Below are 18,274 nucleotides of genomic sequence, written 5' to 3' on the forward strand. Positions count from 1 at the left end.
GTAATTATTAATCAGTTCATATATTTTTTAATTTACAATATATTTTCTAAATGCTTCTCTAAATCTTAGGTATAGTTTTTCTCAAAACCGTAAAAAAGTCAGAACATCTTTTCGTTTTTGAAACAATTAAAATGTCTCACTCTTCTGAAGTTTACAAGTGTGAATAAAAGTCAAAATGCTTCTTATAGTTTATAAACCTTAGGTTGTATATTTTGTTTTTCTTCTGTGAATTGCCTGTTTATTTTCTTGGTGGATTTTCTATTAGGATATTTGTCTTTTTTTATATCGATTTGTAAGATCTTTTTTATGTTAAGGATATTGTTATTTGGTCATTTGAGTTTGAAGATAATTTTTTTTTGTCTGTTGAAACTCTGACTTTGGTTATGGTATTTTGAGCTATTCAGAAATTTAGTGATTTAATGTAGTCAAATTGATCAGTCTTTTGTGCTGAGTTTTATGATGTCATAACCTTACTACCAATATTAGAAAAATATACATTCTTGATTTCTTCTATTAATTTTATTCTTTTGCATTTAAATATTAAACTGAAATATGTTTTGATGCGAAGAGTGAAGTAAGGATCAGCTTTTATCTTTTTTAAAATCTAGTTTTTAGTGCAGGAAGAACTGGGGGGAGGATGTGTCTATATCTTGATTTCGTTTGTGATTTCAAGGATGTATATATCTGTCAAAACTTAAAGGATTGTAAACTTTAAATGAGTGTAATTTATTATACATGAATTACACTTCAGTAAAACTGATATTTTTTAAAAAGCCAATTGTTCATAATCTCACTGATATAATTTTTAATACCACTGCTTCGAAATGCCACTCATCAAATCAGAATTCTCATATTTTGAGGGTTTTTTCCCCCTGAATTTCCATTCTATCAGACTGATTTTTATTCATTTGTATCAGTACCAAACTTTTTAATTATTACTATTACATTTTAATATTGGATAGTCTAGTCTCTATTACTCTTTAAAAATAGTGGCTGTTCTCCTATATTTGTTCTCTAGAAATTTGGAATTATTTTTTAAAGTTCTAGGAGAAAAATATCTTTGTTATTTTGCTATAAAATCAAATCTTTAGATTTTTGGATGTATTAGCGTATTTATAATTTGAATTTTCTGGTCTAGAAATAAACTACTTATATAAACCTACCTTTCCCTTGTAGAATTTTATATTTTACTTCATACAGGTTTATATATCTTATATTCTCACCTATTTTAAGGCTGTGGTCAATAGTTTTTGTTCCTGTCATATTTCCCCTCATAATATTTGTCTTTATAAAACATTTCATATTTTAAAATAACCAACTACTTCATTAAACTTTATGTTCTGTGGGTATTCTGCTGATTCTTTTTGGATTTTCAGATATATGATTATATTATCTGCAAATAATTTTGCTCCTTCCTTTCCAGTATCTATATCTCTTATATCATGCTCATGTCAAATTTCTTAAGCTAGCAGTAGTGGCCATCCTTGCCTTAATCTTGAATTTAATGGGGATACCTCTAGTGTTTCATTTTTATAGATGCCAAAAATAGCAATAAATCAGGAATGTATGTAAAATTATATTAACTGTTTAGGTGTAATCTATTTAGACTATTTTTTCTCCCTTTGACTTGTTATTAAGTGAATAACAGTAATAGGTTTCTTGACATGAATCTCATTTGGCCATGTTGTATTAATCTTTAAGTGTAAATACTGTGTTTTATTTGTTAATATTTTATTAAGTATTTGCATCAATAATTTTAGGTGTGACTAGTCTGTACTTTTTTTTGGTATGCCTTGTTCTATTTTTGCATGAGTAGATGCTATCATCTTAAAATAATCAGGGACATTTCCTTCTTTTTTTACTTTCTGTAACAGTTTAAATAGCACCAGAAATATCTGTTTCTTAAAGCTTGAAAGCATCATCATCAGAAATGTTCTGGGCTTAATTTCTTGTATGGTATCTGTTTTCTGTGGGTTCTATCTCTTTTTGAGATAATTTTGACATTTATATGCTTTTTGAAAATCATTCAGGTTTTCAAATTTATTAACATAGAGATTTACAAAAATAGTATTTATATTTTTGGTATCTCACATATGTATGGGTTTTCCCCATCCTTTTGTATGAGTATATTCTTAATTATAATATAGACTTATCTATTAAATTTATTTTAAAGGCATCATCCAGTGCATTGGTATGTTTACCATATATATTTTTCTATTTTTAATTCAACTATTTTGCTTTTACATTTATTAATGAATTTCATTAATGAAATTCATTAAATTTATTAATGAATTTACTTTACTTTTCTTAAGTTTTATTATTATTTGTTGCTCTTCAAAATAACAGTCTACATGTCCTCAATATGGAAAATTTGAAAATTTACAACCATATATTCAAATGAATTAAATTTTCATGTATATTTGGCTTAGATACTGTAAGAGAAAGGATGTCTAAGTAAATGCATTATTATGATTCTGTAGAGTTTTCTTGGTAACTATATATAATATAAAGATTAAAATCATGGTAAATCAGTTTAAAAAGTCAAAGTAAAATATTTGTTTTATGTATGGTCAAAAATATTTTGATCAACTTCTCTTAACATACTATAAATAAATATAAAGTAGATCACATTTTTTCTCACCTTCTATTTCTATTTTTATTTTTTTTAAATTATCATTTTAAGAATATTATTGTCCTATAAACATTTGCATTTTAATAGAGAACTTTTAGATTTACAATGTCTTAACCCCATAAAATTGGCGGTAGGAAGACTGCTAGTATTTGAATTAAACGTGTAGACAACTTTCTTTAAATGTCAAAACAGCTCCAGGGACAATACACAAATATGTATGAACTTCTTCAAAATCGAATTTTTTAAAAGCATTTTACAAAACCACATAAAACTGTCTTGTATTTATTTGTAGGCTGGTGGAATGAAGGCAGGAACATTTGAACCTTATCCTTCACATTCTGCTGACCCTTATGTGGTTAAATTGGCAAGCCAGGCTACCAGCAAAGGTGCTAAGGTATTCCACCCACCAGGTGGACCGAAAAGCAGACCAGTTCAAAGTATAATGACTTTGAATGTCAAAAGGTAATAATATGTTACATTTAGCTCTTAAATCAAGAAAAATTGTTTTTAATGTTTAGATTTCTTCAAAATAATATCCTTTATTTATATGTACCTTTAAAAATGACAAATTTGGGTGACTAGAAATCTCGGCTCCTTCTAATATACCCGCCCTCCCTTACAGAAGTTCTTGCCCATCTTCTGAAATTCCCAATTGGAAAAGCTGAATTTATCTGTACCATAATTTTTAAGTAAATCTACAGCACTTTATTATAAGTCATTTGAGACTATTTAGATATTTATAGTTCAGTCAGCAGTACATGTTAACTTTGTCTGTTTCTCAAAGAGAGTTTTGACTCTTGTTAAAGGGCTCTAGGCTCTTAGTAATTAAGAGGAATCCTAATGACACTTAAGATTTCTGTCCTTAATTTTGAAATAATCTTTTATGAAAACAGGAAATATTCTTATTAATTAAAAATGCTATTAACATCACTTTATAGTACTTTGAGGAAAATTATATTATTAAACTATCTTAAAACTTCAGTTTTACCCAGGTTTTGGACTGTCTCAAAACTGAAAAGAAGCTCTCAAGAGCTCAGAACATAAATTAGAAAAGGACAGCCCATCATATTTTTGTGTGTGCATGCAATATTGTAAACAAGTGGAAGAATTTATTTGATTACCTTTCTATCTACCGAAGGAGTTTTAATGCCAATTGAACTAATTTACATATTTCTAACTTCAGTGTAATCATACAGTGGATTAGGCAAAGACACCAAATTCACATTCTTTTATAAAAACAGTAGTACATTTTTATCACTTGTGGACAGTGATTATACCAACATTATTATTATATCACAAAAGTAAGACTACCCCTTATTATTTATGTAATTTAACTATTGTCTACAGGAATAATAATCTGAGGGTGGTTTTCTATGCATTCTTTTCTAGTGTAGAACAGACCTGAGAAAGTTCTATGATGCCCTAGCATATCTGTTTGTACAAAGAAAAGAAAAAGTAACTGATTGCTCTTTTGAAAAATCAGATTAGTAATTTCGAGTTTACTGAAATCTCTTCCTTTTTACATTATCACAAATATTATTCTAAATCAAGTTTTAACTCCCCTTACCCTAATTTTAAAACTAATAAGCTTCTGGGTGGTAATATTTAAAATTGGCCCCATAAACCAACTTTTCCTTCTTAAATTATACTTTTATTTTTTTTAAAGTGTATATGACATATAAAGTGAAGCTTTTTAATTTGGTGTGAAAATATAGTTTTGGATTGTTAACTTTTTATTGTAAAATGTTTTTATGAGAATGTACAAATGTATTACTTGCACCTATAAAATTAGATGATCATTTATTTTTTAATTTTAGGACACTAAATATGAAGAACTACAAGACTGCTTCAGTACAGTCCTATTAGCATCTGGAAGACAAATGGCTTTCTAGATCCTGACTACCATTAATTCATTATCAACTGCTAATTATTTGAAAAATATAAGATGTTATGGAACAGATAGGTCAAGCATTTAAAAGAAATTTACTACTACTAACCTAATACTCTACCTTGTTTTAGTACTATTACTTAAGGAATAAACAGTGTTTAACATATAATTACTGATCTGTGTTTCTGAGGAGAACATGATGTTTAGAAATTTTATAAAATCTTGAAGTGTAGTCTGTCATTTGAGAGCTTTTACTCAATGTAAACAGATTGCTGCAAGGTTGGTGGATGTGGGGGCTGGAGGGGTAGAAAGTACAGAGTAACTTCTTAAACTGCTAGTTCTTCTTGGAGGTATTTGAAAATTGGATTGATAGCCATCCGAGTGTCATATCCTGTTAAAGCATTCTTAGCATCAAAGATAAATATTGATTCATTCATATTGCACAGATTCATGTATACACATTCTATAGTGAGGCAAATGTCTCAATTTATGAGGTATTATGCCTTCTATATATGGCTTCTTTAAAGCATTAGATTAGCTAAGGCAGCCCCAGGATGAGTTGGGGGAAGGGAGAATGGGGAACGCACTCTTAGTTAAGTACTTTATAAAATATTACAAAGTTACATGGTAAATGAAGTTCGTCCTTGGTAGCCTCTCCTGCTTCTCTGTAGCTGTTCAAAGCTGCCTCTCCTGGAGCATCTCCCCTAAGTCTTCTTACTCTCTTGTTCCCAAGTTCACTCTTCACTTACCCTACCACTTTTAAAAATATTTGTTAAAATATACAATTTAAATATATTACTGTAATTCATAGTGAGGACTCTATCATCAGTCCTCATTCAGTTTGGGCAGGAGGTGGTTGAGCTTGTGTTAAAAAGAGAAATTTATAATGTTTATTAATATAATGTATTGGGGAAGTTATTTTGATTCAGATGCTTTCTTTGGACTTGTCCCTCTGCCATTCTAGTCTTCTCAGAGCTGGAAATCTGAATGTATAGAGGCTGCAGTACTTTTCTTTTGGACCTGTTTTTTTTTCCCAGTGGGGGAAACTATGTCAATCCAGATATACATCTGGCTTTTAAAGGGATTACAGATAGCACAGAGAATTTTTACTATTGTCAAACTCACACACATACATATATGTGTGTATATATATATTTTTTATTTTCATGCCTCAATTGTTTACTTTTTTCTAAGAGAAATTTAAAATTCTTATTTCTTATCCAAAGGATAGTGTGGAATGAACATCTTAAAGACATTATCAAGGGTGTACTTTAACTCAAAGGGGAATACGTTATTTTCACAATAGGAATGGTTTTACCAGGGGTGCATAACTGAGTAAAATTCATATAGTTACACATCGATAAATGTTACCCAACAAGACTTATATATGCCCTCTTCTGAGATAAGAGGTTTGTATTTTCAGATTTTATTAAAATCTACATAATTGCTCATTTTTACCTCTGCCTTTTGTTAGCTATAATTAATTTTTATTACTGGGCCTCTCGTAGCAGTGCATACTTCACATAATATTCATAGATGGGAATACACATCTAATGTCTTACCGAAGAGTATAAAAAGTAGTATGACAACTGGCAGAGCTTAGCTAGAGTTTACATAAAAGCACTGTGTCAATTTACAGAAAAGGAAATACAGAAACCAGTAATAGGAGTAATGAAGCATGTAGAAAAATTATAATTTTTGAAATGTTCAGTAATAGAGGAACACACATTTGATTTTAGGATTGCAAACTATGATGTCCATTGATTGTTTTCTTACAACAATTGTCTCTTCTTTTAATTTTGAAAATACAACAATACGACATTAGGTAGTTTTCTGTGAAACAACTCCCCTCCTACACCCTTCCCCCTGGCAGAGACATGAGGAGTTAAAAGTTAATGGACACTGGAATCTTCTCTTGACAACTCAGGCATCTGGTTATCTACTGTCCCATTATGATGCCTGTGTGACTTGAGTAGTTTTCTGTATCCACCACCGGTAAATAATGGAAGGAATAAGCTTGCTTAGCAGCTGTTAAGCTCTGATAAGAACAATCCAACAATATCTATTAAAGGTTCAAAATTGAAACAAAGATTGAAGAGGTTAACCTGATCATGAAAGAGAGGCTTAACTTTAAGAGCGACTAGATCAACAGGAAACTCCAACAGGAACTGGAAGAAAGTTAAACAGTAGCCTATCATATTTTTGGAAATTTTGTCTTGCTTCTTCAGAGACTGCCTGCTCCTTTGTATGTTAATGTTCTGGAATGTGCTTTAAGCTAGGCTCACTAACTTTATAATATTTTATACTAGCTGTGTAAATTGAAGCAGATCTCTTAAGCCCTTGAGACCCTTTCCGGAAGAATGAAGATTAAATTAAAAATGTTTCATAAGATGAAAAAATTATATATAAAACATAAAAAAACCTTCCGTCAAATCAAGTAATTTGTTCTAAATAAGGTGTAAGGTAATTTGTTAATTTGAATTTTCATCAATTATAACAGTATTTTAGCATGGTACTTTGTTTAAAATGTCAAAAATAATTAATAGCTAGTACTTACACAGTGTTTACTTATCAGGTTTCATTCCATATGGCTTATGTGTTAATATGTTTATATTTACTAATCAGTTAATGAAGAAACGGAGGCAGAGCAAAGTTAAGTGACTGATCCAAGGTAGCACAACCAACAGAGGCCAGGGAGTCTGGCTGCTTTTAACCACCTATTACATTTTGTTCCCAGGCCACTTCCCCAGTTTTCCACAGAAACAATGATCCTTCTTAAACGGCTTCAAGTTACATTATTCATTTCACTCTGCAGCCCTTATTAAAATTAGAGAGCTCTGCTCACCTATGGGAAATTAGGTATAGAGCACAAGTTAGTTGACACGAAGAAAGACTTTCCAATTTATTCCTCCCTATACTTATCAAGGGGCACAAGTTAGAAGCTGTGGGAGATAGGTAGAGAAACATATTATTCCCAAAGTTATACATATTTTGAAAAATCTTCATAATGCAATATGTAATCTTTACATTTCAGTTAGGAACCTCAGTATCATCTTGTCTAAACTCCTTGATGCTTAAAACTCTTCACAACATTTCTACCAAGTGAATGTCCGTCCAGTCTGTGCCTGGCATTCTCTAATGTGATGACCACCTCTTCATTCAGCATTCATGTAACAAATATTGATTGCCTTCTGTGTGCCAGACATGGTCCTAGGCACTGGGATGCAGGTGTAAAAATAGATAAAAATAGATAAAAATCTCTGCCATACATTTGTTTAGGAAGACAGATGATAACATCGAGTAAAGACAAGTGCTCTCAAGAAAATAACGCAGGGTAAGGAGATAGAGAACAATGGGAGTGTGTTTGAACTATTTTTTAAAAAGATGGTTAGGAAAAGATTGAGGAAGCAACATAAGAGAGACCTGAATGAAATGAGGGAGAAGATAGTTGTTCCAGCAAAAGAAATAGCAAATGCAAAGACCTTGAGGCAAGTGTGATCTTAGAGTGTTTATGAAACACCCAAAAGCCCAAGGTGGGTACAGCAAATTGAGAAACGTAAAGGATGTTCGCAGACTGGAGAAATACACAGGAGCTAAATCCTGAGGGTCTGTAGGTTATGGTAAGAAGTTTTGTTCTGAGTGTTATGAGAAGTCATTGAAAGTTTAGAGGACAGGCATGTCATATTAATAAGTAACATTTAACAAGATTTCTTGGTTGATATTTGGAGTATTGATTGATTAGACCAGGGTGATGGCAGGTTGTGGTAATCTTAGAAAACAGTTTGGAAAATGTTTCTGATATAGAACTGAAATCTGACTCCTTAAAGTTTTTACTCATTAGTTCTTTTTCTACTACTTAGAGATATATAGGAAATACACCAATGCTTCTACAAAGGACAACTCTTCACATATTTGAAGGTAACTTTTCTTTTTCTGGTTGTTTATTTCTTATGCTTTTCAGCTCCTTCACCATTCAGTCCTTTCTTACAGAGTGATAATATGTCTCTTTTTAAAAGGATGAGGCTTAGATTGAATGTACTATTTCTTATATGGTCTGATCATCCCAGACTATATAAGAATTGTTATTTCCTTTTTAAATATATTATATTCTTATTAATGCAATTTAAGTTCTTTGCAAGCTCTCTTCAGACTTCTGTTTTCAACTATTTATAAACCATATCTCCAGCTTAAAACATTTTCCTGAATCAGATTTCTATTTATAATGTCTTTTATTTTTGAAAATACCACCTAGATAGCTCAAATGTCATGCATCAAAATGGAATCTATCATTTTCCTCCTTAAATTAGCTCTTCATTAATTATTCCCTCTCTCAGTTAATGATACTTCCAAATATCAAGTAACTTAAAACTACTTTTGAAATTATTCAGAAATCATCTTTTACCATCAAATCCACTATTTCACTAACTTAAAAACCCTTTAGTGTGGATTCCCGTTGTCCTTAAGATAAAAGCAAAATTCATACCAAGGTTAAAGACTCTTTAAGATTTGGTTCCTTTTTCTTTTTTAAACTCCATTTCTTATTAACCTCTGAACCTCTTGCTCTTTTCATTGTACCTAGGGTAGATTTTTTTTTTTTTACTTTTTAAAATGAGACACATTCTGTCCTTTGCCTGGGGTGGATTTATCAATTTTCTATAGCTTGGAAACTTTCCCAGCATCTATCTTCATCTAGGTTACTAACTCCAACTTGAAGTCTTTCAGATCTCTTCTAAAGCATCCTTCCTTAAGGAAGGCCTTCATGATCTTTGAGACGAGGTTAGGGCCCCCTGTTATGCATTCAAATAGCACCCTCTAAGTTTGCATTTATAGTATTTATTAATGCTCATATTGTCTATGAGATTCTAAGTACTATAAGACCATATCTATTTTGTCTATGACTGTTAGCACCTAGCATAGTGCTTGACACATTATGTAGGCACTTAGTATTTGCTGATTGAATGAATAAATTGTACTGTGGTGGCCATATTTAGTCATCTTTCACCATCACCTTGAATTATCTGTAATTCTTTGAAAGTGTCATGTTATTTTGAGCTATTTATTATGATGTGCTGTTTTCCTTTCCTGGCATACCCTACTCCTTTCAATGTCTTGCTCACTCCCCAGTTACTACTCAAAACTGAGCTCAATACATTAAAACAAACAAACAAACAAACAAACAAACAAACAAAGACCAAAGCTAAATAATATGATGGAAAACTTATAGTTCTATATGTTTATGTTAATATTTGAAAAAGATTGAAAAAAAAAAAGATAGTTAATTCAAAAAGAGAGAAAAACAACAAACCAGTTGAAAAGTAGATTGAATAGCTTAGAATCAGTGTTTTTGAAAAGTCCACCTAGCAAAAAGAGAGAGGTGAGAGAATACAGACTATGTTATGAATTCTATAACATATTTAAGGAAGAGATAGTATCAGTAATACCAATCCTACACTAATCCTTTCAGAAAAATAGAGGAGGAGGGACTACTTCCCAACACATTTTATGAGGCTAGATTTTCCTCATACCAAAACCAGATAAAGACATTAAAAGAAATAAAATATAAAGACCAATATCCTTCTGAACATAGAATAAATCCTTAACAAAATATTATTGTATTGAACCTAGGAGTATATATTAAAAGGATAATTACATGACCTATTGGAGTTTATTCCAGCAAAGCAAGGCTGGTATAATGTTTCAAAATTAATCAAAATAATTACCATATTAGCAGATAAAGAGGGGAAAAACACGCGTGATCACCTCAATAAATGCAGAAAAAGCCTTTGATAAAATTTTACGTTTAATTATATAGCAAGCAGTCTTGGAAGATGCAGATAGTGTCTTCCTCTGGAGCAAAGGGCAGGTTTGTTTTCAGCCTTGGAAGCTAGAGATAGTGTCTCCTCTGGAGTAAGGACAGGTATGCTAACTGTCCTTTATGATAAAGGTAATGTTTCCACCTAGAGCAAAGAGCATGCTTACTGAACTTATAAAAGATTTGAGTTCTCTGTCTGAGTTCTCTCCTATAATGTAACTGACTGTGTGGCCCTTTTCATGTTGCCTGTAGGAATTGAGGCTTAGAGAACTGATGCAAAAATGCTAATACTCTGGCTACTGCTGTTGCTGTAACAAACTGTCCTTTATTTCTGACCCAAGAGCCTCATTTCTTCCACCCCAACCCCCCATGACACTGTCAGGCTAACATATTAGCTTATAAGTTGAGTAAAAACTCAGACTGTTCACAGTTCTTGACAATAAAAAACTATATACCTAATTCCAATTTCTAATTAAAAAAAAACCTAGTCTAATCAATCACAGGGTAATTGTAGTCATATATAAAAGCAAATTTAAAATTATTTTCTGGGTAAAAAAGCACTTGGACAAAGGATTTCAAAACATTAATTTTAGAGATTTATTTACATATCTTAGATGGAAGCAATTGATACATTTTACCTGGAATTCCTGGAAAAAAAAGAAGAATTGTTTTAAAATGAGAGCGCTAAGTATACTTCAGAAAAAAATAATAATTAAAAAAACACCTACTCCCTCTCAAAGTTGCTTCATGCATATACAATGTGTAGAAGTAATATAAATAAAATGACATGAATTTTATCAAAACAGCAAAATCCCTAAAAAATTCCATTACGTACTAACTGTATACAAATCTTACAAAACTAAATCTTGTTCATCTTAAAAGTTTTCTTTATGCTGTCTTCTGACTAGTGCCCAGTAGGCTAAAAGAATCTTAAATACATCTCTACTAATCTACCACAATATACATACCTTTCAAATCAGAAGCTAAATGCCTATTCCTGGGGCTAGAGGTATCTTCATAAGTATCACAGTTGTCATAATGGAATTTCTCTCTTCTTGAAATGTAACCAATTTTTGATAGGTCACTGTGCTGACTACAGATTTTTTCACTTAGATTTAAATATTCTCTTTGAAGATTCCGCATCTCAAATTCCAAGGTATCCCTTTCATTCTCTATACTTCTTACATAGTTTTCTAAAAGTATTTTGTCTTCTGCAAGTCTGCTGATGCTGTTTTCAAATTTTATATTTTCCTGACTATGTTTTTTTAGTTCTTCTTTTAGAATCTGATTATCTGTTTTAATTTCCATTAACATTTTTGATAACAGTTCACATTCATTGCTCATTTCAGATAGACTATTCTTATAAATACTTGCTTCTGATTTTGCATTTTTTATTTCTTTTAGAAAATTCTCTTCTGTAGTAGATTGGTATGTTTGAATATTCTTAATTTCTCTTTCCATCATTTGTCTAGCAGCAGTAGATTCTTGTAATGTTGTTTCAAGATTAATTTTTTCATTTTTAACTGTTTCTATTATTTGAAGAAATGTGTCTTGTTCAGTTTTTGCCAATCTTTCTTTCTCTTTTAGCTGCATTATCTCTAGCTGGTTTTCTTTTAGTTCATTTTCAAGTGAGCTTTTTTCTTTTAGAAGCTGGTATGTTTTTTCCTCTAACATTTCCTTTTCATCTTGTAGCAATAGAATATTTGTTTTCATTGATTCCATTTCTATACTCATTCGATTATTTTCATTATTGACAATGGCTAAATCATTTTGAGTTTTGTGTTCCTTACCTTTTAGTTGATCAAATGTTTCTATCATTTGTTGCTTCTCCAAAGAAAGTTGACTATTTTTTTCCTCTAGAGTTTTATTTTGTCCTTGGAGAATATTATATTTACTAATTATTTTTTTCAATTCTTTAAGACATTCTTTGCCATCTTCTTCTGTTTTAATTAATTTGGACTGAATAATGTTCTTTTCTTCAACCAGATTCTTAAGTTGTTTTTCATATATTTCAATTTTCTGTATCAGAGATTGTGTGGTAAAGACAAGAGGTTTTATTTTGATCTTAAGGGTTAGATTTTCATTCTCTAGTTCTGTTACTTTTTTCTGTATCTGCATAGATTCTTTTAGATAATTCTGCAAGTACTGGATTTTTGCAACACACTGCTCAGTAACAGAATTGACTTTGGATGTTTTGTCATTTTCAGATATTACCGATCCTTGTTTTACTACAAATGGTTGCCTTTCTTTGTCTTTCATTTCATATTTTGCTGGATCAAAGAATGAAAGTGTATGTCTTGGAACTCTGGAATGGAATTTTAAATCTGTAATATTCTTGCCAGTGATAGGAATTTCTTTATTGTTTTTCTCATTCTTCTTTCCCCTGTGTGTTTCACTCTTAGATAATTTTTTACATTTCCTACAAAAATTCACATGAAATTTTGACACTGTTTCCCTGAGTGGGAGTAATTTGTTTACTAATGCCTCTAATTCGGAAATTCTCTTTGATTTTATATCTTCATTTAAGTTACTTTCTATATTTTCTTCCTTTATAAAGTTAATTTTTTCCTTGTGAATGGGAGACAGGTCATAGTTACTATTACTTTGAACATCTGTATCAATTTTTAAAGTTTGAAGTTCATTAGTAAGTGCTAGTTCTCTGTCGTGTGACTTTTGAAGCTCCTCCTTCATTTGTTTTATAGAATGGCAAATATCATCTAAATTTTCACAAAATCCATGCTCAAGAACAGGCATAGTAATTTTGGATTTATCCAGAATTACTGTATCAGCTTGAGACATCACATTTTGAGGTGCATTAGACAGAAAATTATAAAGGTTATTATAGTTCTTCAACACGTCAGAATTTTCTGAAGGGTTCATAATTACATTTGAAGCTGAATTATCTGTTGACGTTCTTAGAGTTAATATGTCCTTGAAATGTATCTGAGATGGAATATTTATACCTTGAGAGGAGCTGTTAACACTATCGCTACTGAGTTTTTCTTCCATTGAATGAAGAGTCTTGGAATCCTCTAAATGATGAATTTTCTCCATAGAAAGGATTTCTTCGTGATTGTTTATAGGCTAGTAACAATAAAAAGCACACTATAAATGTACTATCATTAGCCACATGACCAGCAAATTAAGAAAATATTTTGTGGAGGGTTTATTTTTGCAACCAAATGAACATTTTATTCATTTATACAGAAAGGAAGCCTAACAAGTATGATTCATTTTCTCCAGAAAATCTAATAAACAGTTGAGATCTGTAATCCTGGTTTTCACAATTTGCTTAGAGATTGTACTTATTTCCTTAGAGGGTGAGATACATGGGCCAACCTCTCAATTTCAGAAATAGAAATTTAACATCCCTCAAGAGACCATCATAGACAGGTGGAAAAGACAGAAGCAATGGGTTAAATGGAAGTTTAAGGAAAATGAATATTTCCACTTCTGGGCTATTTATCAACCTTAGCTTGCGTACCCAGTTTCAGCTGAATCTAGGGCTGTGACTATCCTGGAAATGTGAGTTCTAATCAGTATAGACACAGTGGCTCTGATTTGGATCTATTCTAGGCAATTCATTCCAGGTCTAGGTCAATCCTAAAAGTAGAAAAATTTTTAAGTGGACAGATAGGCTATAGAAACTTTCTTGTATTTCATTAATTTGGAAATCTGGATATCCGGACAGAGTCAAATACCCCTCCCAAGCTCTCCGTAGGGAAATGTGATGTAGAAGTACGGAGGTAAATGCACTTCTTTTAGGGTTTTCAAAACAAGAATTTCCTTATTTTCATCTCTGACAGTCCAATCACCATGTGAAGAAGAGAAAAATATAAAGTTGAAGATAAACTGGTTGTAGTAACATTTTTAAAGTATCTAAATGTAGAATGATTTTGTACATAATAACGTACCTTTTCAATATGTGTGTTGAATACTAGATTTTTTTCTGAGCTAAATTGTGGGTTTTCTACTTCAATAATACTTTTGTTCAGTATTTCACTGATTTCAGACTGTACCTTTAAAAGATAAATTGAGAACGTTAGAATCTTATTTCAGATGTATAAACTTATGAATGTACAGGAGTAATAGATATTATAATTAAAAGATACCTTTAAATTTCCTGCACATAAAATTCTTTCCCATCACATAAAATATAAATTAAACTTAATTTATTGTTATCTCTATAATTAAAGGAATCTTTAAAAATTATGCCTTTATTATGTGATTATAAAATCAGAACAAATTTAGGAAAATGGTAAAATCGCATGAAGTATACTCAAATAATTTTAGATGTTCATTTTTTACATTATTGAATACATCAGAGACCTTTGATCTCTGACATCAGAATGGAATCTATTCGGTCACCCTCAGGAGTTTATCTTCTCTTCCCATTTCCCTGCAGTTGCTTTTAGTATAAGAATATTGAGATGACTTTATATCGGGTCTTTAGTGAATATGTATTGTGTTATGCACCCCTAATATTCATACCCTAACCACCTCTTAACATTACCCTGTATTTCTTCTGGATAAAGTCCATGTGCTTTTGGTAATACTGATCCCACTTCTAGCTCCAAGGGTGGCAGGTAACTCAGAGGTAACCAATCAGAGCATTGCCTCCCTTTGAACAGTGATTGATTCAAGCATTGCATATGACCCAATCAGGAGCAATCAGAATCAGGCCAAGTAAACTGCAAAGAGATAAAAGCACGGTCTCATCTCTGTCTGACTGGAATCTGGAAGGATCAAGGCCTGGAATTTCTAGCGGCCTTTTCGCCACCATGTGGAGTCTGAGAATCCATTACGGTGGAAAGCAGAACGAAAAGCAGTACGATTAGCTCCTTGATGACATGAGTCCTGATCACTTAGAGCAAGCCATGTCCAGGTGAAAATCTCTAGGATTTTCAGTTACTTGAGCTAATAAAGTACACTTTTCCTTTAGTTTGGGTTGGATTTTATATCACTTGTAATGAGGGTCCCTATTTGTAGACTATATATAGGTAACACTATAAATGTATGAAAAAAAAATCAGTGAGTGCTATTTTGTCTCAAATCCAAATATAACAGAATATAGGTTTCTCTAAATTTTGAGCCTAGAAAATGTTGTGCCCTCTATCACATTACATTCTATACTAACTAATCAATTGGTCAGTGACCATCAGATTAGAAATGTGGAGTGATATCTCAAATTTAGATATTTCTTATGTATAGATTAAATGAAACATACCATGCTGACATTTTGCAAAGTCTGTATTCGGAGAGCCTGAAATGATTCCAATTGATGCTGAAGGGCCTATAACAAAATTAAACAAAGCATGGGATTGAGTATTTTTAGGTAAGTGAATATATACTTGCCTTGATTTTATTTTTTATTTTTTATTCCCAAAGTTGCCATTTACCAGAAAAGATCCCATGAGGGTTGGGTGACTCACATTCTTAGTCATTATTGCTAACTCTCCAGTGCATTTTCATGAAGATTTTGGTGGAAAACCCAATACATATAGGAAGCATTTATTTTGAAAAAGATTTATTCTGAAAACTTTACATGAGTTTTCAGAAGCTGCAAAATGAAACATACTCACTTTTAATGCTGACTGTGGTTGAATTTGATTTTCTGATTCTGATATGCAGCCATGTTCTAAAAAGAAAAATTGAATAACCATGTGTTTTAATTTTTAACTTTTATTTTAAAACAACTGTAATGGAAAGCAGCCTTACAATTTTCTTGGGTAGTAAGACCAAGACAATGAAAATCTTGATTAGGAAGAACGTAATACTAGTCACATAATACGTTTAAGAACTAATTCTCACTTGACTTAAAATACCTACTTGAGGTCGGAATAGTGGTTTTACTTTTATAATAAACCACTAACTTGTAACATCAAACTTGGAACTCCCCCAAATTCAAATATCTTTGTTTCTGGAATATAAACTACATTTTTTGAGGGTACAAAATAATCCTTATGTTATGGGGAACCCTTGACAAACTACTGTATAGGTGTGATATTTTTCCTTCTTAACATGAAAAACAAATTGGATTAACAGAGCATAATTTTTGTCATGCTCTTAAGAAAGAACAGTAAAAACTTGTGAGTTCCTTCCTAGAAAGTAGACTATAGACCTGTAGCAGAAGAGAGACTATGTCATGTTTGCAAATTTCCTGACATTCGGACTTCTTTGTCCAAACGTTTGGCTACTTGCTGGCTTTGCAAATTTTTATTAAAGAATTTAAAAACACTTAGTGTCTTGAATGAAGTGAGAGTTAGGATAGAATGTGCCCCTAGGCTGGTAATTTCTGCCCTAAGAGAAGATTTTGAAAGAGGTCAGCATATCTTCTCTTTTGGAATGACGGTCTGCCAGATTGCCAGATGTTTGAGAAACTGGTTGCAAAATATAATCATCCCCTTCTCCCCACCACTATCTGGCTCTCATCACTGGCAGGTTTCAGACCCTGGAGCAATTTAGCCAATTGACAAATCCCACTTTTATCAGGGGGCAGGGAGGGACAGCAAGTTGATCTGAGTATTGCTTAGCTTTGTATCTTTCTGAGAATAAAATGAGAGTCTAAAATGGTCATCTGAGAGAGATAAAAAGGAACACAAGTGAGGTCTGGACCAGTGCAGCAAAACTTCCTCAAGTTTTTCAGATTCTAAAACAACCTCTTCTAATGAATTCAAATAGATCAAAATGCAAATCAAAAAGAATATATCACCTAGAATTCCACCACCCAGGACTAACTGTTGTTAATTTATGTACCTGCCCTTCCCTATACATATATATGGAAAAGCTAGAAATGATTTTAGAACACTGAGATCATATTATACATGCTACTCTTAAATAAATAGTATTAAATTTACATTTACTTTAATAGAATAAAAACTGCAAACATTGGTAGTATTCAGATTGTTTTCACTACATGAGAAATTATTTCCTATGAGATCATTCTAATGAAAGTATATCATGAAAAGGATTAAGAGATTGAAATTTTAATGTTTTTCAATAACATACATTTCTATTATATTCAGTGTTGATTTACTCCCTGCCAAGAAAGAGAGTAAATTATGAGAAAATTAGCATTATACTTCCTCCTACACAGCTATTCCTCACTGTTCATGATATTTGCTAGTTATATTATTTTCACACTGTGAAGTTTTATGATGTTTAATTTTGTTCTGTAACCACAATTCCCACAAAGCTATTTAACACAAGGACAGGATATTATTATTGTAAATATTTTTAGCCTTTAATTTTATTCTTAATGGATTTACTGTTCAAAATTCCATCTCCTTCCTGCACCTGCAGCAACAGTCTCCCTTTTCTTCACAGATTCCCTTTGTCTCACTAAGAGGACTTGTAAGTTCAAGGCTAAATACATAATTCCTTTTGCTAAAGCCGGGTAAGAAATATAGGGCCAAAAGAAATCTAGACTTAGTCAAGGGATATAGTAAATGAAAGATTTAAAAGAAATAACATGGGATTTATACACCCCTTTTACATATATTTCTCTCACTCCATCTCTTCCTTCTCTTTTGACCACAGTGTGTTTGCATTTGCTACGCTGCTTCTTTTCATATGGCTCATGTGCAACCTGAGCAACTCTGCTCAAAATTTCTATTTTCTCTTGACATCCTTCCCTGAGTCCCATTGGTTTAACCCTCCGAGGTACCATTTCAGAACCAGAGTATTTTACTACACATTTTTCTGCGGCTTCAAAAATAGGTGAGAGAAAACGGTGCCTGGTGGAATAGGGTGCATATTGGAAGAGATGTTGAAGGTCAAGAAGGGTTTTTTTTTTTTTTTTTTAACCATGGGAGATTCTAACATGCCTGCTTGCTGCTGGAATCCTGTAGGAGAAAAGGAGAAGAAAAAGAATTCTGAAGAATGAGGGAGGCTAATTGCAGAAGCTCAGTATTTGAAAATTTCAGGAGAGATAGGATCTGGA

The 18,274-nt window shown here is 31.9% G+C and overlaps 2 protein-coding genes across 6 annotated transcripts in view; one reads left to right on the forward strand and one right to left on the reverse strand.

Moving 5' to 3' along the window:
* CUNH4orf47 (chromosome unknown C4orf47 homolog) overlaps positions 1–4,735 on the forward strand; it is an 18,382-nt gene extending 13,647 nt beyond the window's left edge. For 2 of the 4 annotated variants that reach the window (XM_006916389.3, XM_025049882.1), the window contains exons 7-8: positions 2,925–3,094; positions 4,450–4,689. In XM_006916389.3, the coding sequence (XP_006916451.1) occupies positions 2,925–3,094; positions 4,450–4,498 (219 nt within the window). In that variant the 3' untranslated portion in view covers positions 4,499–4,689. Of the gene's footprint in view, positions 1–2,924; positions 3,095–4,449 lie in introns of all 4 variants that reach the window. The other 2 variants (XM_015592824.2, XM_025049883.1) reach the window with 1 other exon arrangement.
* CCDC110 (coiled-coil domain containing 110) overlaps positions 3,470–18,274 on the reverse strand; it is an 18,805-nt gene continuing 4,000 nt past the window's right edge. The window contains exons 3-7 of one of the 2 annotated variants that reach the window (XM_025049879.1): positions 15,915–15,970; positions 15,560–15,625; positions 14,247–14,351; positions 11,301–13,416; positions 3,470–3,510 (exon numbers count right to left, since the gene is read on the reverse strand). In XM_025049879.1, coding sequence (XP_024905647.1) covers positions 3,470–3,510; positions 11,301–13,416; positions 14,247–14,351; positions 15,560–15,625; positions 15,915–15,970 — 2,384 coding nt within the window. The remainder of the gene's footprint in view (positions 3,511–11,300; positions 13,417–14,246; positions 14,352–15,559; positions 15,626–15,914; positions 15,971–18,274) is intronic. The other variant, XM_025049880.1, reaches the window with a different exon arrangement.

This window comes from Pteropus alecto, unplaced genomic scaffold (assembly GCF_000325575.1).
Source record: "Pteropus alecto unplaced genomic scaffold, ASM32557v1 scaffold24, whole genome shotgun sequence".
NCBI classification, from domain to species: domain Eukaryota; kingdom Metazoa; phylum Chordata; class Mammalia; order Chiroptera; family Pteropodidae; genus Pteropus; species Pteropus alecto.